At 41.8% G+C, this 25,081-nt stretch overlaps 1 protein-coding gene across 4 annotated transcripts in view; it reads left to right on the forward strand.

Moving 5' to 3' along the window:
* Positions 1–5,728: 5,728 nt before the first annotated feature.
* Usp25 (ubiquitin specific peptidase 25) overlaps positions 5,729–25,081 on the forward strand; it is a 97,340-nt gene continuing 77,987 nt past the window's right edge. For all 4 annotated transcript variants that reach the window (XM_051191770.1, XM_051191772.1, XM_051191771.1 and 1 more), the window contains exon 1: positions 5,729–5,882. In XM_051191770.1, the coding sequence (XP_051047727.1) occupies positions 5,838–5,882 (45 nt within the window). In that variant the 5' untranslated portion in view covers positions 5,729–5,837. The remainder of the gene's footprint in view (positions 5,883–25,081) is intronic.

Below are 25,081 nucleotides of genomic sequence, written 5' to 3' on the forward strand. Positions count from 1 at the left end.
AGATACAAATATTCGCCAAGGGTCTGAAGGAGTAGCTGCTGAAGAATTTCTAGGCAAGGTCATTTGTACTTGATCTGACTTATTAAACTATTGCAGGAATTTCAATAGCACAGTCCTTTCTTAGACTGCCAAGTTTTTCAACCGACCTCACTTAACCCCCACTGTGTCTCTTGTTTTCCTGGAATTGCAGTAGTCAATACCAGCTGGCTAGGTCTTCTTACTGCCCATCTACAAGTTTTATCTACTGAGAGGAGGTGCAAAAAAAAAAAAAATGCTTTACTTACACCCTTCTCAGCTTCAAATTTAATTGACAAAAGATCAACAAGAGGGAAACCATATTTAATTAAGTGCATGGGAAAGATAGTCCCAGCAATCAGGAGAACGTAATCATCTAGTGTGTCTGATTTAAGCTGATACAGATGATAGTTGCTCATACAGCATTCAGAGCCAGGAAAGAAATGAGGACATGGATCTTTGAGGGGGTGGGGTGTGGCTATTGAAGTTAAGACAGAATCTGGGAAGGCAATGCAAGGTGAATGAAGATTGTCATATGCCAAGCATGGTGCTACATACTTAGAATTCCAACACTTGAAAAGATGAAGCAGGAAGATGTCATGACTTTCATGTCACCTCATTCTGGGCAACATTGTGGGTGCAAGACCAGCCTGGGCTATAGTAATGTCCTGATTCCAAATCAAAACCCACCACTGCCACCACCGACAATTTATAAAATGGTTGTCTTGTTGATATAAACTCTTTGTCATGGGTTGCACATGAAATGTCTGTCACAGGGCAAGTGTTTGATCTATTGATCCCCAGTTGGTTGCCCTGTTCTGAGACATCATGGAGCGGTTAGAAGATGTTGCCTTGGTGAAAGAAGTGCGTAACTGAAAATAGGCTTGTGGGTTATAGCCTCCCTGGTTCCAGCAACCTGGCATCCCTCCTGCTGTGAGAGCTTTGCCCTTGCCTTCCCTGCCACGAGAGACTGTCACCTCTGGAACTGTCAGACAAAATGCCTCTGCCATGTATTTTGCCAGTGAAATGAGTGCGGTAACTAATATACTCTTGGAGCTGTCCTCCTTCTGCTGCAGCTTCCTGATGAATGTGGATTCCCCATATAGGCATACATCTCTTCTACAAAAGGAAAGCTTTTCAGAGAGACTCCTGTGTCTGCAGTTTCTCAGAATAACCAGTGCAAAACATGCCAGCAATGTATTACGAGGAGCATTTTCTAGTCTCTTACATCCAGATTTAGAAATGGTTTACTTCATTCCAAAACATTTGTGAACTTTAATATACTGAGACATCTTAGTAATAACTGTGAAGGGGATGAACAGGAAAGAACTTGTGATGTTTGTGAAAAAAAATCCAGGATAAATCATGATGTAAAGAAAAATTTGAAAGAGCTTTTGACAAAGGAGTTTGAAAGGCATGAGGATAGAACCTATGCCTGACTCTAGCTTCTGCCTATGAATGTGAATTTTGGTGCAGTTTTTCAGGTATTAGAAAGACATAATTACATCGTGTTCAAGATGCAAGATTCATATCAAGATGTTATTAAATTCTTGTCTATAAAGTCTTACTAATTAGGTACTGTTATTTTTGAATCTTCTATTGGTCACATAGCCTCTGTCATTTAAAAACAAGCATTATTTTCAATAAAAGTTGCAATGTTATAAATCAAGACTGTTAGCATAATACAAATTCCCACTTCCCCTCATGTCTCTGAGACAATGAGTTCCAAATCTGTGTTCCTTGAATTACAATTTTTAGAACTTCAAGGAATGTTTTTTAATGCTTTATATTTTTTTTTCAGTTTCTGAGTTGAGATTGATTGATTGATGCATTCGTCATGTACTCCTTCCATGTCTGTGTAAAGCAGGTTTCAGTGGCAACAACAAATACTAAACATGCATGTCTATAATCCCAGGTACTTGGGAGATACAACCATGAGTTCAAGATCTGCTTACCGTGTATAGGAAGAGCCAATAAAGAGGTGACACGGGACAACGGAGGCACTGGCATAGTGACACGGTAGTAACACAGGTACTGGCATAGTGACACACAGCCAAAGGAGGTACTAGGGTAGTGGCACATGACCAACGCAGCACCTATTGGTAGCTAGAGATCCTGGCAGCAACATGATTTGTCAGACCGATACCGCTAGGCTGTCAGGACCACAGAACTAGCCATGAACTTCCTATATTTCACAAGCCTCTGTGCCTGTGTTAGGTGGAGAGTTCTCTTACAGATCCTCACCTATGAGTATTCTATCTCCTAAGTGCCATTGTATTCTCATAGAACCTCTTCGTGTCATGTCTGCTTATTGTTTGCTTTAGGTGGGGGATGCAGTTGCTTTAGATTATCAGTGTATCTAAGGGAGGAAAATATTTCTAATACTCTTAGGTAGATTCGAGACCTTCATCCTTAAAACTTCAAATTTACATTTGAAGTGAACTCTACTTTTTTTTTTTTTTTATGAATGTCTTACAAATATCTTTGCGACATGGAATTCTCCGAGTGTCTAGAAATTGATCTCAAACCTTGTCTAAACAAAGAGAAATGCATAGTTAAGACGAAAGAACAATTTCTTGGTTCACACATGTGCACACAAAGTATAATGATGAATGTTGCTAGAAATACTGTTCTTTTCTCAATGGGAAAAGTAGATTTGGCATTTGCTCTTAGTTTATTTTATGCTTACACAGTAGAGCACCCGAGATTGGTAAATTATGTATCCAACAGGATTTATTGACTTATAGCCTCAGAGTCTAAGTAGTCTGGGAAGGAAGGTTCGGCCTACGTCTACCAAGTACCTTCTTGATGTATCATCCCATGGCAGAGTATGTGTGTACATGTGTGACATGTCAGAAAGGGGATCTTGCTCTTTTATAATAATCACAACAATAATTCATTCTCCTAGTAAATTTATTGTCTCATGATAGTAGAACCTTTACATCTTATTCACCTTTCATCAGGCCCTATTTCCCAATACTGTTGTCCTGCACATGGTCTGAGAAATATTCAAACCACAGCAGGATTAAAGGCTGTATTTTCATTTCACGTGACATCTACTCTATTATCTTTTTCACTCGAATATCAATAATGCAGAGCAATGCAGGCATGTAGGAGTTCCTAAGTAGTAGTCTGTGAATCCACAGGCCTAATTAACCATGTCTAGTAAAGCAAATGTGGGAAGAGTTATGGTGATATTTTGTTTGTGTTTTAACAAAGATGGCCCGAAAGATCAGAGTGAGGAGTTAGCCACACAAGTTAGCCATAGAGGTCAGAGAGTGATGGCTCACACCTTTAATCCCAGCACTAGGGAGGTGGAGACAGGAGTGATATGGCTGGGTGGAGAGAGGACTATAAGGCAGGAGGAAACAGGAGCTCACTGCATTCAGTCTGAGAAATCCTACAGACAGGAACTCCCATTCGGTCTAAGGATCTGGTAGAGCTAAAAACCAGTGGTTTGATGCTCTGCTTGTCTGATCTTTCAGCATTAACCCCTATATCTGACTTGGGCTTTTTATTATTAAGACCAATTAGAATTCGTGTAACTGCCAGGTACACAAAGTTTGAAGATGAGTCAGTCCTCAAAATGAGTTTTTATATTAACTTGTCTTAATTCTCAAGTTTCTGTTCTCCATTTATTACAACTGCAAGTTCTGTAAAAAAGAAACACATATATATTAGCCAGAAAGCTTTACCTCAAAATCCTATAGCTGGACAATTGACAATGTACAAAAACAAAACAAAACAAAACAAAATGTTAAGTAAGAACCTTCAGAAATGAGCTCTATATGAATGTTCTAAGTGGGTCATCAAACTTTTTAATCTATTTAGCACTAAGGATTTTAAAAACTAATGCAAAGGAATGAAACTTTGAGGGTCATTGTACTGCCAAATTCCTGAAATTAAAGCATAACATGTCAATAGTTAAAAAAAAAACACTTTAATAGTTTTTTTTTAACATTAATTTCATCTGTTTTTGGTAAAGGAATACTAAAGATCAGACATAGAGCCTTGTTCTTTCATGCTTTCCAAGGTTGAGATGTATCTTTAGTCTGTTACCTTCATAATTTCAAATGGAAGAACCTGATTTTTTTTAGAGCTGTCTATCCTATGTAGAACCCTGAAGCTGCTCTGTAAATGAAGAAAAACTGAACTATGGACTCCAACTGTGGAAAAATAGCTCAAGTTTACTCTCAGACAGACCCACACTCTCTTGGGTCTTAGTGTCCTCAGGGACAATCCGTGTTGTGGAATTCTTGTACTATCCCCCAAATTCTAACCATTTCACAATTTTTATATTCTAGCAAGGGTGTTGGACCATCATCAATGAAGTAAAAATATAATTTATCAACCTAATGTGGCTAATACAAGGAGTTAAGGTGGAAAAAAATCACAAAAGATGGTTGAAGACATCCAAACGTCAGAGAGTTATTACCAGGCCTTTGCCAGATGCTATGATTGTGCAAACCCGGTATTTCATGGATCCTTTACCAAGCTTGCTTTCCCCATTTGTATGTGTATTGTGTTAATTGTATTTTCGGCCAATGCAATTTCTCTGGGCTTCACCCTCACTTCTGTCCCTAGGTTAGATGGTGCAGTTGAACATATTTTATTGTCTTTCCCATTATTGGGCTTTTCTTAAAGTAGCATATTTTTTAAAGTAGAATAAAATATTTTTTTTTTTTTACAGTAGAATATTCCACACGTGGTAGTTAATCGTTTGCTTCATTTGGCAACACGGGTATTAGAATTATGCATCATCTAGGCAGCGATTCTTCCATAATGTTGTTTGCCCTATGTCATTTATTCATTTATACTCTCTTCAGTAAATAAACCTTAAATCCCCAGAGACTAGCAATGACTGGCACGCATTCCCGTACACGAAACAGACACAGAATGTCAATACCGATGCATGTAACGATTAGTTAAGGAGACAACGCAGAAGAACTTCTAACAGCGCTCTGCTTATTTGACTTTTTTTTTTTTTTTTTTTTCCTTCTTCCAGCAGGTTCATGGCTTGTGAAATTCCTAGAAAGGCGTGGGTGACACGGGAAGTAGTAGCTGGAGTTCTGGGCCCAGCCGGGTTTGGGGACCTCAGAGCTAGGGAGGGAACATTATTTTGTGGACACTGTGAAAGAAAGAGGGCGACCTGGTAAACCAACCTAAGTCTGGGGGGGGTTCAGAGCGTCAGAGTTTAGGCAAAGCCGCCGCTCCCGGGCAGTCACCTGCGGGATGATGATGAGCTGCCCTGCCGGCTGGCGCGCTGGGCGGGGCCTAGACGGCAGGCGGCACACTCTAGGGGGCGTGGCACCAGCGGGGCCCCACCCTCAGCCCCCGCGGGTCACAATGCCGGCTTAGGACGGACGGGGCGGGGCCGGGCCGAGCGTGGGCGGGGCCTCCGGGCGGGGCTGGGCGGGGCGGGGGCGGTGACGGCGGCGGGGGCGGGGCGGGAGGCGGAGTCGCGGCGGCTGGAGGACAGCGCCATTCCGGCCGGCCGCTCCCTCCGTCCGCTCGCCGCCAGCGGCCCGCAGTGGTCCCCGGCCGGGAGCCGTCAGGCGAAGCGGAGCGCGAACGCGTGCCGCGGCCCCGCTTGCTCGCGCTCTCCGCCGCCGGCGCCCATGGGCCGGGCCGCCGCGGGCGAGCGGCGCTGAGGCCGGCGGGCGCGGAGGACCAGAGGCGGCCGCGGTGGCGCTCTCCCGCGGCGTCTCGCCGCCACCGCCATCGCCTGCGCGCCCGGCTGGCGGGGCCGCCGTCCTCCCGGGCTGTCCGCGCCGCTGCCCCGGGCCCGGTAGAGCACGGCAGGCGGGATCGCCGCGGGGGCCATGACCGTGGAGCAGAACGTGCTGCAGCAGAGCGCGGCGCAGAAGGTGAGCCGCTGCTCCTCGACGGGCCGCCCGCCCGCCCGCCCGCGTGGCCGGCCTTCCCCGCCCGGCTTGGCCACCCCCGGGGTCGTCGTGCTCGGCCCCGCGGGGCCGCGTGCGGAGCCCGGTGTGGAGCCATGCCACAGGCTCTCCGTCCACTCCCTTCTGCAGATCGCTCGCCCGTAACCGACGGCCCCAGAGTGATCCCCTCACATTCCTTCAGTGCCCCGCCAGGCTCTGTGATTAAACTTTTAACCCCCCTTGCTTCCTTCCCCATTCCCCTTTCTTCCTCTAGAATGTCACTTGCCATCCCCTCCCTCCCCCCTTTCTGGACAGTTTCTCTTTCGGAAGTGTTGTTATTCCAGGCCTGCTGCTCTCAAGATCTCCCAAACCGAGTTACCTGCCTCCCCGGTCAGGTGCATCGACCCCGGGTGGACGCTTTACAAGTAGAGGGAGGGTTTGCTTGGTTATTATTATTATTTCTTTTCTTTCCTTTTGCTCCTGAATATTGAAACTATCTCTCAGGAAAGGAGACCTTCATGGCTGTTATTGAAATCTTTTGTCCCCTAAGTTTGACCTTGCTCTCTCGTTCCTTCACCCTTTACTCTTGAATCAGCTAGACATTTACTTAGGGGGGATCGTCACATCTTGCTATTAGAATAGCACCTTGCTATTCTGGATTTTGCTTGAAGGGTTTTACATACTCCATCATACCTTGCCCGTGCCTTGAAGAGTAAGTTGGTCATGACTTGTCCTGCCTCCCCCTCTTAGTGCTGTGAAGAGAGCAGTTTGCGCACAAGGGAAGCATTGGCTTTTGGTGGTATTTGAATTGTAGGGGAAATTAGGTTTACAGTGAACAGCCAGAGCCGTGTTTGGCTCGTCTGTATGAGTAATGGATGCCACACCCTGCTGTAGTTTTGACACACCATACTTGGAGTCTACCTGCCTGTCTTTAAAGTAAGGCCCGATGTATTAAAATAGACCCGTAGGTGCAAACAGCCTGCTGTTTTCTTTTGCACTGAGAACAGTTTTAGATTTTATATTACCTGAGATAACTAAAGATGCTGCAGAGTTTTGGAAAGCAGCAATAGTGCGTTGTTGTTCCAGGCACTTTTGGCTTGGAGGTCCGTTTTAGTTGACGTTACTTGTAAATTGAGAAGATTATTGTAGACTGTGATGTACTTGTGGCAAGACAAGTCAAGACAATAATGGGTGAAACAGTTTGCCTCCTAATCCTGTACGTCGTATCTTGAACACTATAATCTTTAGATTCTGGTTTTGAGTATGTGCTGGAGTTATGACTGGGAAGGTCATGTGATCTTCAGAGTACTAAGCAATAGGCTCAGTGTCGTTTTGCTTATATTTGTTAATGCATGTGAAAATTTCTTTATTTTAAAGTGGGAAATGCTCTATTCTTAGCTTCTCTCAAACTTGAAAAATGGCAAGGAATTTATTTATTGTTCGTGGTTTTTGTTCTTGTTTGTTTAGACTACTGCTCCTTTATGCAGAGTTGGGTAACTATCTCGATAGCTCAAACTCTGTACGTAAAACTGTCCAATCAAGAGTCAAACTGCTGGAAGTGGTCTTGGTTATCACGTCCAATATTCTTGTTTAGTGGGCTTTCTCTTCCCAAAGAGAACATTCTCTAGTTCAATATATTCATGCCATGATGCTGTCTTTTTCAGCACGTGTTGAGGTAGGTAGATTATTTCATTGACACCGGGGACTGATTTTAGAGCAACATCATATAGTTTTATACATCCATCATATTTACTTTTAATGGTGTTGGTGATTGAACCCAGGGTCTCATGGGTGCTAGGTAAGAACTCTACCAAGTGAGCTACATCTGTAGATTCATTAATGTGTTTCTTTTCCCTGTTAATACACCGTTATTTGCTTGCCAGTATTAGAATTGCTTCAAACAATAGGGTTCTAAATGCTTGGAATAATCCAGTTCAAAGTTGAAGTCTTAAAACTATGCTAGGAACTAGGAAGCGTACTTTGCTCTAGGAAGTAGGATGTGAGCTTCAAATGTAAGAAAAAACAAAAGTGAAACTGATTTCACTTAGAAGCTTTATGAACTGTCAGAAAAAGAAGGGGATGTTTGCAGCACACTGCCACGCATAAAGTGAATTTTAACCGGGTTTCTCTTTTCTAAAGAGTATGTAGGTCTGTTGATACATTTTAAGGAAGTGGCTATTAGAGTTGTTGCAATGTTTGTATGTGTTTTTTCCTCTTTACTGTAAAGAACTGTTAAGATTGGTACTTTTTTTGAAAGTTACCACTCACAAATCTTTTAAGTGTTTTGTTCACCTAGGAAGTAACTTGTGACAATAATAATAGGAAGAGGCAAGAGAACATGTCTTCCCTTTTTGTATTGTCTGCTTAACTGCTGAAGTTTGCTCGAGCCAGGGAGTTTGGACATGTTTGAGAGGTGCAAGGAGAACAGATTTCCTGAGGCTGAGGCATTAGAGGTGAGCATTTGTCAGCACACGGAGTCCAGTAGAACCTGCCGTTATTTCTCCTTGGACCTGTCCCTTCAGCCCTTGCGCTTGACAGTAACCTCTGTGGAGAATCTTTAGATGGCAGAGGAAATTTGATACATACATTCAAGATCTACAAGCAGGCTCCTTAGGGGAGGAGGATAGGGAGCTTCCTTCCAGTAAACAAGGTACTTCCAGGTGAGCAGGAACTTTACTTGAAACTTTTCCTGAGTGAGTTGCCTGCACTGTTGCTCAATAGCACTTGGACGTGTCCCTACATGCAGTAGGACTCACTAAATATTTGACGAATGAATTTGGGGAGTGAATGGTTCTTAGAAGGGAAGCAAGCACAGTGAACGCTTAGCCTCCTAAGTAAGAAGTGACATGCAGTCATTGAGAAACAATGAAAGCTTAAAAGAGCATCCAGGCCAGGGACAGAAGCAGTAGAAGAGGGAGACAGGATGTGGGTTAGGTCTAAATCACCCTTCTGTGACCTTGGGCAACTCATTAAATGTCTCTCAAGTCTTCTTGTAAAGCTTTAAACTGTGTGTAAAAACTCCTTCAGATCTGAGTGTTCGGTGGAGCCAAGCAAGCATTTATTTATTTATTTGTTTATTTTTTTTTTATTTTAATGTAGATTGAGGATATATAGAGGCAAACATCCTCTTTAGGTTGAAAGATCAAAACAATGAACAGATTATTCAAAAAGTGCTATCATTATTCACTCTGTGCATGAAAACAAAAGCAGTTGTCAGAGGAAATCTTATTCCTTTGCCATGAGAGAAATGTTAATTATGTAGGCATGCCCATCAGAGAGAAAGCTGGGACAGAAAGATTCTCAATTCAAGGCCAGCTGACTACACAGCAAGTTAAACCATAGCTGTAAAAGCAGACAGAGAGAGAGAGAGAAGGAAGGAGGGGGGGGGGAGAGAGGGAGGGAGGAGATGAGGAGAAAGAAAAGAAAAAAAAAAGATGTTTATACACTTCTATAACGGTTAACAGCCATATTTTCTAAACATATACCACAATTCAAAGCCAGTAAAGCAGTTCACCAAAAATACCATCTTGGAGGCTGAAAAGCTAGACGCTTGCCGTCCAAACATGAGAACCTGTGGTCCATGTATACGCCACGTATAAGCCAGCACCCATGTATAAATAAGCCAGGCAGGCCCAGCAGCACCCATTTGTAACCAAGCAGGGGGACAAGAGACAAGATGGTCCCTATAGATCACTGGCTGTTGTCCTTACCAGTCAGTGAACTTCAGCTTCAGTGAGAGTCTCCAAGTCTAAGGTAGACAGTGATTAAAGCACACATCCAGCATCGGCCAGCAGCATAGTATTACATGAGCCTGTATGTGCATGATATGTGTGCTTGAATGCAGGCATGCATATATCCCGGCATTTGAAGGTCAGAGGACAACTTTGTAGTCAGTTCTCTCCTTTCACCTTTGCAAGGGATTCTGGGAATCAAATTCAGGGCCCCTGGTTGTGCAAGGCAAGTGCTTATACCGGTTTAGCCATCCACCTGGCCCATTGCTTCTTTGATCATAGTTCAAACAGTCCTCAGATTCCCGTGCAAAAAGGATATGCACTGAGTAGAAACTGGATTTTGAGTTCTTTTCCCAGGCAAGGAATATGCTGTGGGCATATATGTCTGTCTTTTGATGTAAGGATATGGGTCTGTCTTGTGATGGGGGATGGTAGCAGTGAGCTGTAGCTCACATTCTGTCACTCAAAAGGAAATGAGCTGGGTTCTATGGAGTGCCGTTTGCTGTTGCCTTTGGGATACAGATAATACGTTATGTTATGTGAGCTATTCAATACTGCATTGTAAAATAAGCTGCAGGTTGGATGCTTTTTTTTTTTCTAATTTGAAGGGCAATGGTAAGTCTTTTGAGCATGCTAAACTATGATTTGGGGTTGGTCACTTTAGGCTGGTGTTGGTTTTTGCTAGTCTTGGTTTTCACCCAGAACCATAGATTTTTTTCTTTGTAAAATCTACCCTCTTTTTTGCCATCAAAATGTTTTCAAGCTTCAAACATCTTCCATATTCTAGTTTTGTTTCTTTTTGCTGTTGAATATTCCCCAGATGTGTCTACATGGAGACGTTGGTCTATCTCTGGTACTTTCTAGTTTTCCACTAGGATTTTTGTTTTGTGATATTGTTATATATAGATGATTGTTAGCAAGCCTTTGAGTAGACAGACATATTTGTACTTGTCTTGGGCAAATACATAGGAGTAGAATTGTTAGAAATATACAGTTAAATTGTTACCTAGATTCTCATACAGCTGTCCATGAGAGGTCCATTTGGTTTACAATTTCCTCAAGAGTTGGTTTTGTTACTCTTTTATGTTTTAGCCATTTTAGTGAGTATAGTAGAAACTCACATTAGCTTGTATTTTCTTAATGACTGATGGGTTTTGATTTTTCTTTTTCTTTTTTCTTTTTTGGTGGTTATATTTTGGATGACGTTTAAATATTATTTCTCAAATAGCACCTAGTTTTCCATTAATACAGGTAACAACAGCTGAGTATTTTTCCAAATTGAAATGGTAAAATGTTAAAGGAGTTGTTAAGGGGAAACACCAACCATGAAGCTGTAGAATCTATTTTGTTTCTTAAAAGAAAGACTATTTGATAAAAAAAAAAAAAAAAAAAAAAAAAAATGGAGATTGCTGAAAGCTCAGGAGCATTTTCTTTGTCATACCTCAAGTCAAACATTGAGTTTATCCCTTTAATAATTAATTGTTCATATGCTCTAGATATCTTCATAATGCATTTTTTATTGCCAGTGTATAAAATATTTTCATAGTGGATGTATAAACAAACAAGCACAACTGTTTTATGTATTTAGTTGAAGTTTGAAAAGAACTTGGAGGAGGACTGGTAGGTGTTAGATGAACTGTGGAGAGATATATTGGGCAAAGATGTCAATTATACTTTTTGGTCCATCTGATGACAAGGAAGAAGGCTGATTTGAACCACCAAGTTGCTGCATCTTGTTGGATTTTTATTGTTGCTGTTTAGTGGAAAAGGATTGGGTATGTCATCAAGGGCATTAGGCATCAGGGAGCAGGTGGTTACAGAACTGAGAAGTAAGTTCTCACTGAAGCAGGAAGGGCATTTATAGAGGAATGTGTGGAGAAGGACCAGGAAAGAGTTGGTGATGCTCTGTTAACATCAATGGTAGCAGCAAATGTACACGGCATATGTAAGACTTACTGTTTAATTTCATGGCACAGTACATGGAGAATCAAATGCCTTATTTCCTTAAGCTTCTTTAAAACCATGAGTTGGGTCTGGAGATCTCAGCAAGAAGTCCCTCCAGATGTTCCCTGAAGCCTTTAAGAAAATGCAAAATAGGCTGGAAAGTAGACCAGAAGCAGCTAAGGCCTATGTCTCTGAAAGGGAGCTTCAGCTCCCCACAGTTTGCCTGGAGTCAGCAGAGACTCTGCAACAGCATACCTGATGGCCAGTCTCAGCTTTGGACTGCCTGTGTTGTGAGATGGGGGCAGGACACTCTGGGGATACCCACAGAGAAGCATCTCTGGTCACATTGTCCTGTGCTATGTGATGTGGTTCTGGGACAGCAGCAACACTGGCTGTTGGAACTTACCATTGGCTTATATGGGGCTTCCCTGGGGCTAGCTCGGGCACACCTCCTGATCAGCAGGTTTCATAGCTGGTGATGCTGTAGGGGGTATGCCTTGTTCTTCCTTTTCTGGGGGAGCAGGCAGAGATCTGTGATCTTAATATCTGAGGACAAGAGGGACTGACTGACTAGGGCCACCCCCACTTCTCTCTGTCCCCTCTTTACTCCCTTTCCCTGCGTCCTAGGCACTTTCAATTTGATTATTAATTTTACATTTATTTTATTTAAAATGTAATTTTAGTTTCCTCTTTGTTCTGTCTCCCCTTCCCTCCCTCCTTCCCTCCCTCCATCCCTCTCCCTCTCCCTCTCCCTCTCCCTCTCCCTCTCTCTCTCTCTCTCTCTCTCTCTCTCTGTGTGTGTGTGTGTGTGTGTGTGTGTGTGTGTGTATTTGGATTCACTCATGCCATGCATGCATGAGGAGACCAGGGGACATTTTGGTGAGTGGTTCCAGTTCCCTCTTTTCTCCAGGATTCTAGGGACTGAACTTACAGACAAGCATCTTATCGACTGAGCCATCTTGTTGGCTCTACTTGCCATATCATTACCTGGGTTATTTACCTTCTTGATTTTGAGTTTTAGGAATTCTTTCTGTACTTTCCATGCTGTCTTATATGTAACTGATATGTTACCAATTTCTTTGAATTAAAATATTTAAATGTTGATGTTCTATTTTACTTTTTTTTTGATTAGTCCTTTTAATTATATTTACTCCCCCCCCCCCCAGTTTTCATCTTCCACATTTTATTTTGGCTTTGATGTTTATAACACATTTGAAAATTTTTTTATATCTGTGCTCTGAGGCATAATAAGGTTCATATATGTATAAAAACATCATAAATTTTTGGTTGTCAGCCAAACCTGTAATGGCTGAGTTATCCCAGAGCCAGTTCCAGTACAGGTTCCAGAGCTACAAGAAACCCCGTACTGAACCCCACCCCCTCAAAAAATCATACATTTTATATATGCTACAAGCACTTTCAAGATTCACTTCATGTGGATATATAATTGTTCCAGCATCTTTGTTTTGAAAAGATGGGCACTGATCTTTGAGTTAATAATTACTTTCTGAAAAATTGACCGTACATGAGTGGGTTTGTTTATTTTTCTCATCTTCCTCTATTCCATCCTTACTCTGTATAATGTCACATTTTAAGAAAGCATTTAGAAATAGGTTGGGGAAGTTCTTCTGCAGTCTTTGTTTAAAGAATGTTTTGGCTGTTCTCTGATTTTACATCTCCATGTAAAATTCTAGTGTTCTTTGTGCAGTGAGACCAAATGCAAGGTAGGAGTTTTGAGTAGGATTTTGTTGATTATAGGGATCAATTCTCAGTGCATAGACTCAAGGAGTCTTAATCTAGCAACATGCTACATTTTCCCATTAATTTAGATTTTGATTCCTTAATAGCATATCATGTACAGGCCTTGGTGTGTCATTTATTAGTTAATTTTTGATATACTCTAGATGGCATTATTAATTTAGGTTTGTATTTTAGTTGTTCTTTGGCAGATAGAGTATAATTGATTTTTGTATAACCTTTTTCCAGTGACCTTGCTAAATGTTCACAGTAGTTTCACTAGTTCTAATAGGTTCCTTACTTTATAATTTTCCTATAGATCCTTTGTTTTGTTCTTGGTCTGTGTTCTGATTCTTTTCCCCTTGCTTTTTTATTGTACTTTCTGGAGTCTCCAGAAAGAAAAATATTGACTTGGCATTTTTGTATTGTTCCTCATTATATGTGAGAAACGTTTTGTCCTGTACTTAGTATGATCTTTGCCACAGTTTTCTGGAACGGTATATTTTTAATGTTGAAAATATTTTCTTCAGTGTGTGAATATTTTGGCAAAATTCTTTTTTGGTCAACCTTTTTTTGTTTCTGGACATTTCACAGCTTAACCATGATATCATTAATGAACTACTTGGTTATCTATTGGAGTTCTTATAGAGCTTTCTGATGCTTTTTTTTTTTTTTGTGAAATTCATATATATATATATATATATATATATATATATATATATTCTGATTTGGAGAAGTTCCTTGAAGTCCAGTGTCAACTTGTGCTAGTTTTCTGTTTTTTATAAAAAATAATTCCAAGCAAATTAAAAGCAGGAAATGTGGGGGCTGGAGAAATTACTTGGGTTAAGAGCACTGCCTGCTCTTCCAGAGGTCTTGAGTTCAGTTCCCAGCAACCACATGATGCCTGGCAGCCATCTGTAATGAGATCTCATGCCTTTTTCTGGCCTGCAGGGTTACATGCAGGGAGAATATTGCATACATAACAAATCTTTAAAAAAAAAAAAAAGCCGGAAAGGTTTGCACTGTCCCCTGCAGTCCAGGGTTGGTGGCCTTTCGTGTTTGTGTACATTATAATGGAGTGCCTGTCCGAGGCAGTTATACAGATTGTCGTGGTCAGGATGTAAAGAAAAAAGAGTGTGGAAGGAATAAGGCCCTTTTCCAGTGCATCACCTCCTCTGCCTGTCTTCCGCTTGGTCTTTCCTCCTCCTCCTCTGCTTCCTCCTCCTTCTTTCCTCTTTCTCCTTTTCCTCTTTCTCCTTCTTTCTCTTCTATTTTAAGACAGGAGCTCTCTACATAACGATAGAGCTCCTGGAAATTACTCTGTAGAACAGGCTGGCCTGGAACTTGTAAGATCTGCTTGCCATTGCCTCCAAGTGCTTGGACTGTAGCATCATCCAGAAAAGACAAAGATACAAGGTAGAGTTGGGAGGGCACTCCAGTGAATACTGAACCACACATGTTTATTCTGCATATTCTTTTTATACCCGCATCAGAAGAGAGGGAGAAGACCAAAGATTTCATTACCAAGATACAAAGAACAAGCAAGTGTAATTACCTTCTCAATACCCAAACATCAAGTTAAGTACACCCTAAACCAAATATCCTCTTGTCACGGAAAGATACACAATAGCCACTCCTTAGGCTAAATATCCTGTTGTTAAAGATATACATTTGTTACTTCTTAGGTCAAATGTCCTGTGTTTGAACTCTGACCTTAAGTCAAGATGAAGTGGAACCATTTCTATGAGCCCCACCACTGGATTAAAGGCCTGTGGCTCTATGCCCTGGCATTGACCCTTACTTTATCCTCCTGACCTTTTTAATTCTCTTTATAGTGAACATTCAAGAATTGAAGTTTCTAGGTGGTGGTTCTTTTCTCAATATGAATTGCAGAAGAAGAAAACAGAAAAAGGATTTCTGTGAGCCTGTAAAGTGTGTGTGTGCATGCATGTGTGCCTCGTGTAATCTCGTGTAAAATAGTCTTATGTGCTCTAAAGTATAGAAAATTTAGCTGTTAATAAAACATACCTGTTTTTGTTACATGTCTAAAATTTAATCTTTCTGCTTCCTACTTTGTGGTTTCTGTCTTTGAGAGATCATGCGTTTTACAGTTCATGCCCATCTCTACCAGGCTTGTGTACTCACATCAGGTCTGGATTCTGGTGGGTTGCCCACTTTGCTGCACTTACACACAGCCACCGGTCAGTATCATAACTATCTTTTCATTTATTCTTTCTTTGTTTTATGCAGATTGGGAAATAAAAACACACCTAAAGCTTGAATTCCGTGGTGGTGTGTGTCCAAACTGCACATGTGTTATAAGGAGCTAAGGGCTAAGTGGGGATGGAGGGAGGACGGACAACAAGAAGGGTTGAAATGGAGTGCTCATGATGCACAGAGATGCTTCAGTTATTACAGAGAAGCTCTGTGATCTGATGTTCCTTTCACTACAGGCAGGAGTGAGAATCCTGGCAGGATAATAGACAGACAAGTCTTTGGTCCTTTCCCTTCCCTTGGTTTCTCCCTTAGGGAAATGACTCATGGTGCTAGATGATGGTCTGGATAGCTCCAGGGTGGGAGTCATTAGCCAGAAAAACTAACCAGTTTGACAAGAGGAATGGGACCTTTGAGTATCACTCCTACCTCCAGGCAAGCGACAGTGTCTGCAGGTGGAGCTCAGTTGTGAATGAATGGCCAATGATTTAATTACCTGTTTCTTTAAAAACTCACTTAAAGTGCCCACTAAGTACTGCAGGAGAGTACTTAACATGCATACTAAAATTTCATATTCTTAGATTTTTTCCCCCTGGGCATTTATTCTCTAAGTTATTTACTGTTAGAAAAATAAAAACAAAAAATTAAGGAAACATTTTCTAGTTAAGGTCCAACCAGAACAATAAAGAAAATACAAAAAAAAAAAAAAAAAAAAAAAATAGAGTAAGGAAGGTTTAGTATAATGAAGTATTGACCAAGAACAGATTGTTGACTGCTTAAAGAAAAATGTTTATAAAGGGTTAATAGAGGAGGGGACAGGCCTCATGATGTGAATCTATAGTGTCAGTTTCTCTGGAAGTGAGGGTAGGGATGAGATGGCTTGCCTGGGCTGCAGAGGGAGTTGAAGATTGCTTGGACACCAGAGTGAGACCCTGTCTCAAATATTGAAAACGAGGCACTACAGTGATGGCTCCCTGGTTCAGAGCACTGGCTGCTCTTCCAGAGAACCTGGCTTCAGTTCTCAGCTCCCCCATGGCATCTCCTGCCGTCAGTTCTAGGAGATGCAGCTCCATTTTCTGGCCTCTGAAGGTACCAAGTACACATGTGCTACACAGGCATACATGCCAGCAAAACACCCATGCACATAAAATAAGTAATATGTAAAAGTTTTGAAAAAGAACTGAAGGTGTAATTTAGTGCTAGAAAATGTGCCTGTCATGAGTAAGGCCCTGGGTTCAATTCCCAGTACTACCCCCCCCCCAAAAAAAAAAACCCACCTCCACCACCACCAAAAGAAAGGAGGAGGAGTTTGGAAGAGTTGACAAGGGCTATTTTAGCACCTCACACTTTTCCAATTTCCTTCCTTCAGGAGAGGTTGTGATATAGCTCACTGGAAGGGGAGAAATAGGCTGAATTCTGCATGCTAGGACATTCCTAGAAGAGGTACATAGAGTTTATAGTCCGTAGGGCTGGGGTTCTCAACCTGTAGATCTTGACTTCTTTGGGGATCACATATCAGATATCCTGCACATCAGATATTACTATATATGGCAGTAACAAAATTAGTTATGAAGTAGCGATGGAAATAAAATAATTTTATGTCTGCTTTTGACCGTGGATGTAACAACCTACTGACTTCAAATTCATGCTGCTTTGACTTGCCTGATCTCAGGGACTGTAACTGGGATTGTGAGCTAAAATAAATCCTTTTTCCTAGTAGTTGCTTTTGACAGGATGTCTTCTTATAGCACAAGGAAATAAAACTAGAAGAAGAATGTTTAACAATTAACTAACTAACTAACTAACTAACTAACTAACTAACTAACTAACTAACTCATTATTCTTTCTGTGTATACGTGTGTGAAGGCCAGAGGATTAATGTTGAGTTCTCTTCCTCAACTTCTACTTAATTTTCTGAGTAGGTTTAGGCCCTCTAGCTGGCCATTGCTGTGGATTGCCCTGGCTCTGCCTCCCCAGTACTGGGTTACAGGTCCAGACCACTTTCTCAGTCCTTTTGGGTGGGTACTGAACATCCACACTAAGTCCTCATGCTTAGTCAGCATGCCTTAGGCACTGAGCCATCTCCTTAGTTCCTAAAACATGTTTATTTCATTAGTATAAGTGAGTTTAATTTTGCACTCCAAATGAATTAGGAAATGTAATTCAGAAATTAGAGATATACCACATTTTAATTGGATTAAAGAGCTGTATTAGCATTAAGAACAAAGTAAATGCTTATTTTACTTAAACCACAGATATGGAAGTTAAAATATATGACTTGATTATCAAAATTTTGTTTGCCTATATGTTTTCTAGAATGTAGGTACTGTAATTTAAAATCAGACTGTGTTCCACAAGATTTTGCCAGTTTAGTTTTTGGAACTGAATGTGTATGATGTTCCCATAGAAACCATGTTTGTTCCTGTAGAGTTCTTATCTGCCCCCCCCCCCCAAATGTGCTTAATTTTGTAGGCACTTAGGTTATAGTGCTACGTAACAACATTTAGTGGGAGAATTGCATTGACAGTTTTTTTGTCATGATTATTTTATCTGCCTTTTACTAGGGGTGGAGAACTCATGAAATGGTGTGGGTGTATTGCAGATAGGACTGAAGGACAAGGTGACAGGTGTGGATAAAAATTCTTGGGTGAGAAGGATGGAAACTTACATTTATCTAGGACTAGCTGTATTCATTACATTCCTATAGATCAACTTAATATCTTTTCTCTGTTTTTATTTATTTAATTTTTTGAGTTACACAACTGCTTGCTTATGGCTCTTTTTAAAAATGCTTTATTTTGTCTTATTTTTTAAAGTAAAAGTTAAACCGGAACTGGTGGCTTTTCCAAGGTTAGATAGAACCTTGGTAAAGAACAAAGGACAGACACAGCATACTGTTGGATTTCTAGGTAAAGGCGTGGCTTGTATAACTTCTATTGAAGTGCCACCAAGCTCAAACCAGAGAAAAGCCTCACCTGGTGGCTGCAGGAACTACAGTCTGCCTGAGCCGTTCTGAGGATCCCTGTGTGCAGTATTTATTGAAGTGCATATGATGGTGGCCAGCCCCAAAGAGTCCCAGACAAACCCAGTTAAGTTAATGAATCTTCCAATCCTTGCTTTATTTGAAAATGCTTGGGAAAAAAAAAAAAAAAAAAAACCTACCTTGCAAGTGGCCATATTAAAGATAGTTTCATTGTAGCTCTCCCCGAAGCATCCCATACACTTACACAACTAGGGGCCTTTAGGGTAGACCAAGTAAGTTAAGGATGTAACTGAACCAACATTTCCTTGTTTTATTTTATCTCTGTGGTCTCCAGCACTTCTGCTTTGAAGTTAACTAATTTATGAGTTGTTTTTGATTAAAGAAATGCTTTGAAAAGTTTTATTTGCTCTGGTTTAAGCTTTTGACACTTTTAAGTAAGATTGATAGTAGCTAAGTCTGAAAGTGAAATGTATGAAATTTATAGAGAGAGTAGAGGATGATGGAGAAAGTCTTACCAAGTGAGCTTTGGTTTCTGTGTTCTAGAATCTAAGCGTTAGAAAATTGGCCCAGTTAGAAAATTAGCCCTCTTTCTTGTAGGGCAGTGTAAGCCCTGTGTACTTGTGATCATCTTTGCAAACCCTGCTATATTAATTTTAATTAACATACATATTTAATTTAATAAACATTCTAATTAAATAAATAAATGAATTCAATTAATTTTAATATGTGCTATATTAATAATAACATTGGCCCCTGTGTGCCAAACACCAGGAGTACAGTAATGATCAAAATAACCCTTCTCTTAGCTGGAATTACTTGATTAGCTTCTCTCCATTATATAATTTATGGAAATCTGAAGAAAAATGGTAGCTTTCATAGGTGACCAGTGCACACCAGTCTTTGCATTAGAAATAGAATGACACTCTGTAGAGCGCTGATGATGCAGGGAAGGGGAAAGAAAGCACAGCATAAGGCTGGACACAGGGGTGGAGACCGCAGCACAGAGCCTCTACCAAGGGTTAGCATTTTAAAGGGCACCGGAAGCGGAGGAAAGGCTCATGCACAAAAAGAAGCGAGACGTTATCTTATTTGAGGAGAAATAAAGGTCAAATGACATATTATAGAAAAGCCTCAGGAAGTAAAGATTTTCCTTTTCTTTTTTGTTTGTTCTGTGTCCAATGGGAGAAAGGTTTGCTGTTCAGAAAGTGGTATGCCAAAGACTATGCTTCAGTAGAAAACATGTTGGTTCCTTTGGCTTAACCTTCCTGTGGCTTTCTCAAACTCCCCCAGAATACATGTGCTTTTAGCGTACCCTCTTTCTCCTTGCTGCCTTCCTTCTTTTTCTTTTTAGCTTCTGACACTAAACACGAGTCTTTATTGGCCATGGCTAATTGAGGAAGATGATGTGGGAGGAGAAGGTGGCACCAGTACCAGGATGGCATCGCTTAATCGGCTTGTAGATGTTGGAGAACTCCACTACCCAGGTAGTGGTCCATCATCTCTCCTTGATTTCCACCTGGCTGTAGGATTTGCTCCTGTTCGTCCATGCTCACCATGCTGCCTGCCGTCTCTGGCAGGTGCCTGTAGGTCTTCGCCACCTCTCCTTTCTCCACAGATGACTGCTCCTCCTTGGACTCTCTCAGGCCCTTGAGTAGTGAGTGCTGCTTCCACTACAGGCCATAGTTCAGGTGCCACCTCTGGCTGTCCAGCAGCTGGTCTAGGTCCATGCTTTGGTAGGTGAGGGTGGCAAAAGTCCTCCTCTTATCAGCTTCACTTCAGCCATCTTGCCTGTGGCTTGGAAAATGAAGCGTTCTTACCCTTCCTTCTTTGAGTCAGGTTCTCCTTAATTCTGTGCAGCCCTCCTGTTCTTCATCTTGAAATCCCCCTGCCTTAGCCTCCTGAATGCTAGCTAGGATCACAGACCTGTGCCATGTCTAACCATCTTCAGTCCTGACTGAGTCTTCATTAACCAGAGAAGAATGGTGTCATGTTGTAAAAGTCATTTTAAAGTGTATTGTCTCCACCCACCTTTGAGGAGACAGAGACTTTTGAGTCCCTTTGCTTTGTACGAAACAGAATTCATTTAATTTTAGGAGTTGAGTAAAAGGACCAGTGGCTGACTTAAGAGTCATGCAACTGTCCATCTTTTTACTTCGCATCCGCATTCTTGGAGCTTTGTGTAGAGTTATCATTGTTAATGAATGAGGTGAGAAGAAACTCTGTAAAAGAGAGAAGCTGGAGCTGTGGAACTTCAAAGTCCTGTTTTTACCTGTGCATGTGCTAAGCTCTGGGAGGGATTTCCGGGAGCCTTCAATGAGAATGACTTACTGGGGAGGGCAGCACACACAGAGATTATGAATATTTTTTTATTTATGTATTAAGATTACGCATCATTTAGGAAACAGCGTTTTGTATATCAAGGGCATAAGAAACAATTTACCCCCCTCCACTTTTTAATTCTCCAGAGTTACACTGATATTAAATACGGTGTCTTTCTAGTGAGCCCCCGGGGCCCTTCTGCTCTGCCTCTATAGATATGAACAGTGAAGAGAGACTTTTCTAGTGTTAGCTGTCCCTGGCCATTGAGGCCCCAAGGCCTGTGGGCTGGACTGCTAGACTATACACCCAGAGAATTAGGGTTTATTGAACTAGGCTTTAGAACCAGAGGTTTTTGATTTTAAACATGCAGGTTGGAGGCTTGCAGTTGTGGTTTAATCACCAGCAGCTCCAGAATTTGGCAGCTGCTGTATTCCTTCGTTTTCAGCAGCAGTGAGTGGAGAAACCAGACACCAGAAGGCAGTGCCTGCTAGTGTGATAACTTCTGGGTGGGCTGTGTGTGGTGGGAACCTCAGTTCCCAGAGAGGCTAGTGTTATAGCACTGAGACCTATCGCACTGGGACATTTGGATCTCGATTGCAGGTAGTGTTACAGCTCTCGGCTTAGGGGGTTGGGATTCTTGGCTCCTAAGGCTTCCATCTCCTTGGAGTCCCTCCAGTGAGTAGAGAGAGCCTGCACTGCAGATTGGCTTGCGTTCTTTTGCTCACTTAGTTTCTGTCCGTGCGTGCTCTCTGGATCTCTGCAGCCAAACGACCTTCTGTAACTGCTGCCACCTTGTGTTAGCTGGTCTGTGTACTTCACTAAGAAAAAGATGATAACTGCTAAGCCTCCTGCCTGGAGAGAACCCTTGGGAAGGAGTCTCTAGGCATACCAGCTAGTAGCACAAGTTCCCAAGGACTCTCTGAAAAAAAACAACCAAGTTCCCTAGTGATCATCTGTGTGTGATGTGTAGCAGTTCGTACCACTCTTGATGCTGTCCTTCAAGTGAAAGTTGATGTTTGTGCTCATCAAGCCACCTGCTTGTAGTCTTTTCTAGTTTGGATGAAAATGGCTTCAGGGCACACCGGTCAGCCGGAAGTACTGCCCCATGGCTAGTACAGACTGGAGCGCTCTTAACTGGGGCAGGTCTTCATCTGTGGCTGTACTGGTCATCTGCATTCCACATCTGTGGAAGTGTTCTTGGATTAATTGTAAAACATCCATAAAAGCTGGGCTTCTATGAGCTCCTCTGCCTGGTTGCCAGAAACCAGGTTTCTTGGCTGATGGTTCTTGAGGCTGATAACTATAATAGTTTGATAGTTCTATTTATTCAGAAAGCATTAACTGGGTGTATCTGATGTACAGGTAACTAAGTAAAGCCCAACACAGAACTAGCAATCCTAAAAGCATGCGCCAACATTTAGTAAGATCTAAGAGTGTCCGTTGCTGGTTCAACTCCAGCCCCTTTATTCCAGAGGTATGTTCCAGTGGTCTCTCCATTTTTTATGGAAACAGTAAAAAGCAGCATCACAGTCACCTAGAGAGCTAAAAGAGATGTAGTGAAATTACCCTTTCTTCCCTATCCTTGAAGTGCTGCATTTTCCTGTAGAAGAGGAGGATGCCATTGTGCAGTGAAAATAAGAAGGAAGAAGATGGAGGCCTGTGTGCATTTTGGCATCTTTGCTTGTTGACTTTTGTTGCAAATGCCACTGTACATGTTGTTGAATTCTGTCTTCCCTTTGGTCCAACAGTGGAAACAAGTAGAACCTGCTGTCTTCTGTTCTATAACACCTAAAAACCCATACAACCGAAGTCTTTGAAACTCATTAACAGGCTCCAGACTTGTAGTGAGTCTATCCACCTTGCAACCTTGCATCTGAATTTGCTAGAGGAGAGGTTTTTTTTTTTTTTTTTTTTGGTTTTTCTGAAGCAGGGTTTTTATGTATTGCTTTTGGAGCCTGTCCTAGAACTAGCACTGTAGACCAGGCTGGCCTCGAACTCACAGAGATCTGCCTGCTTCTGCCTCCCGAGTGCTGGGATTAAAGGCGTGTGCCACCAACACCCAGCTTTGGAGGAGAGATCTTTATGCAGTATGCTGGTGTGAGGAGAGTGTATCAAACGACAGGTTTGGTAGGTGGGAAGTGTCTTAGTTACTTGCTTTGTTCCTTCAACAGGACACCCTACAAAATACAAAGAAGGACACATTTGTTTTGGCTCACAGTTCGTCATGGCAGACGAGGTTGTTAACAGGAACAAGAGTTAAGTTTTTTTGTTTTTTATTGTGTCCGCAGTCAGGAAGCAGAGAAAATATGATACCCAGGTTTCTTCTCTCTTTCCTAATTTAGTCTAGGACACTAGCCCATGATGACATGGTGCCACCCATTTAGGGCGAGTCTTTCTAATTTAGTTAACTTAATCTGGAAAATCTTTCACTGGCATCCCAGATTTTGTTTCCATGGTGATTCTAAATCCAGTCAGGCTGACAGAAGAGATTAACTGTCACAGGAAGGTGCAAACCTTACCAGACCAACCTTGGTCATAATCCCACCAGAAACCTCAGGAATACAGACATAGCTGCATGAGATGCGTACAGCTAATGACGAAGGGGACAACGTGTCCTGTCAGGTGGCCTCTTGGAATTTTCTCCATTGCCTCCCCACATCTCTTGTAAATTTAGCTAAGAAAATGTCTCTCCCTTTTCTCTCACTTCTCCTTTCCCAGTTTCCCACCAACTTATTTCCTATTTCGTCAAAATTTGTGAAAACATAAACCATCATAAAATAGGGCTTTTTTTTTTTTTTAGTAACGTATCAGACTGACTTCTCAAAAAAATATAAAACACTGAGCATACGTGGTGAAACTCCAAAGACTGCTTCTCTTCATACATTTCTCCACGTTTCTTATTGAACTCTGTAGCACCCAGCTATTGCCATTAAAAATGACTGTAGTATTTAGTTGCATACAGAGACTGTTGTCATGTTCACTGATTTACGGGTGAGCTGAGTGGCTCTTCTCAATGTCAGCCCCATTTTTTTGGGGGGGGGTTGGGATTAAGGGGGTTGCTCACGTCCTCTGTTAAGGGTTCTGTGGAATGTGGTCCTCCCTGTTTCTGCTTGCACACAGTTCTCCGTTGTACCGTTGATGAGTGCCCATCTTCCGCAGCACAGGGAAGTATGTGTTTAGAAGAAGGGGGTAAAGAGTACATTAATGTGTTCATGTATTATTGGGTGTGTTGCCATTCTAGCACAGTTATATTTTATAGCTATGCATTCATCATTAAAATAAAAGGTTGTTTCTTTAATCATACTGTTTCTAGGGTTATTTGCATAAAATCGTTTGAGGCACATTTTGTGAATGAACCAGCCTGCCTCCATTTTAGGCTTCGAAGCATCTTGTAAAGACAAACTAGGTTCATTCCTGTTCATGATTCAACCTCTGTTTTTTTTAAGGATTATGTTATGTTCCAGCTGTAACCCTAATTACAAATGTTTCTGTACTGCCTATTCCAGCCATGGCAATAGTGTCTTTATAACTGCCTCACACCCCTAAAGGTTATATGACCCCCTGTGATTACCTTATTATGACTACCGAATATGATTCCCTTGGTTTGACCACTTGTTATGTTCTGTTCCTGTGACCCTGCCTATTTTCCCCCATTTGGAAGTCCTCTCTGCTGAGCTATATTCCCTGCTGACCTCTCAAACCCTGAGGGGGAGGCAGCCCATGTAAATGAATAAAAAAAAGTTTGCTTTATTTAATTTGGCCATTATTGTTTTGACTTTGGCACAGTGGCTGTGCCTTAGCCTTGATCTACAACTATTTCAGCTAGCAATTTTGACTCGACAGTTACAGGCCTGTTTCTCTGGCAGCAGCCTAGCAGCTCCGATGCAGCTTAGTGGGAATTTGGTTCCCACAGGCACTAGCTCTGCCCCTGCTGGTAAAATAGCTTTCACTAAATCTCTAATATTCTATTTATAAATAAAACTCGAGATTCAAAGGCTGCGATGACAACCCGCTAGATCAGAGAGGCTCAGCAGCACCTCTGTAGCTACCCTTCTCTCCTTAATGGTGTCCATGGGCTCAACCAAACAAAGACTGTGCCGCCCCAAATGGCTCCCTACTCCTCTGCTGTGTCTCTGTCTCTACCAGATGCCCTCTGATGCTCTAAGACTACTTTCTGTTACCTAGTCGCCAACTCAGCCTCCTGACCCAGGGTTAATTTTGTTTAATTAATGCAAATGCAAACTTAGGGTTTACGG

This window comes from Phodopus roborovskii, unplaced genomic scaffold (genome assembly GCF_943737965.1).
Source record: "Phodopus roborovskii unplaced genomic scaffold, PHOROB, whole genome shotgun sequence".
Taxonomy (NCBI): Eukaryota; Metazoa; Chordata; class Mammalia; order Rodentia; family Cricetidae; genus Phodopus; species Phodopus roborovskii.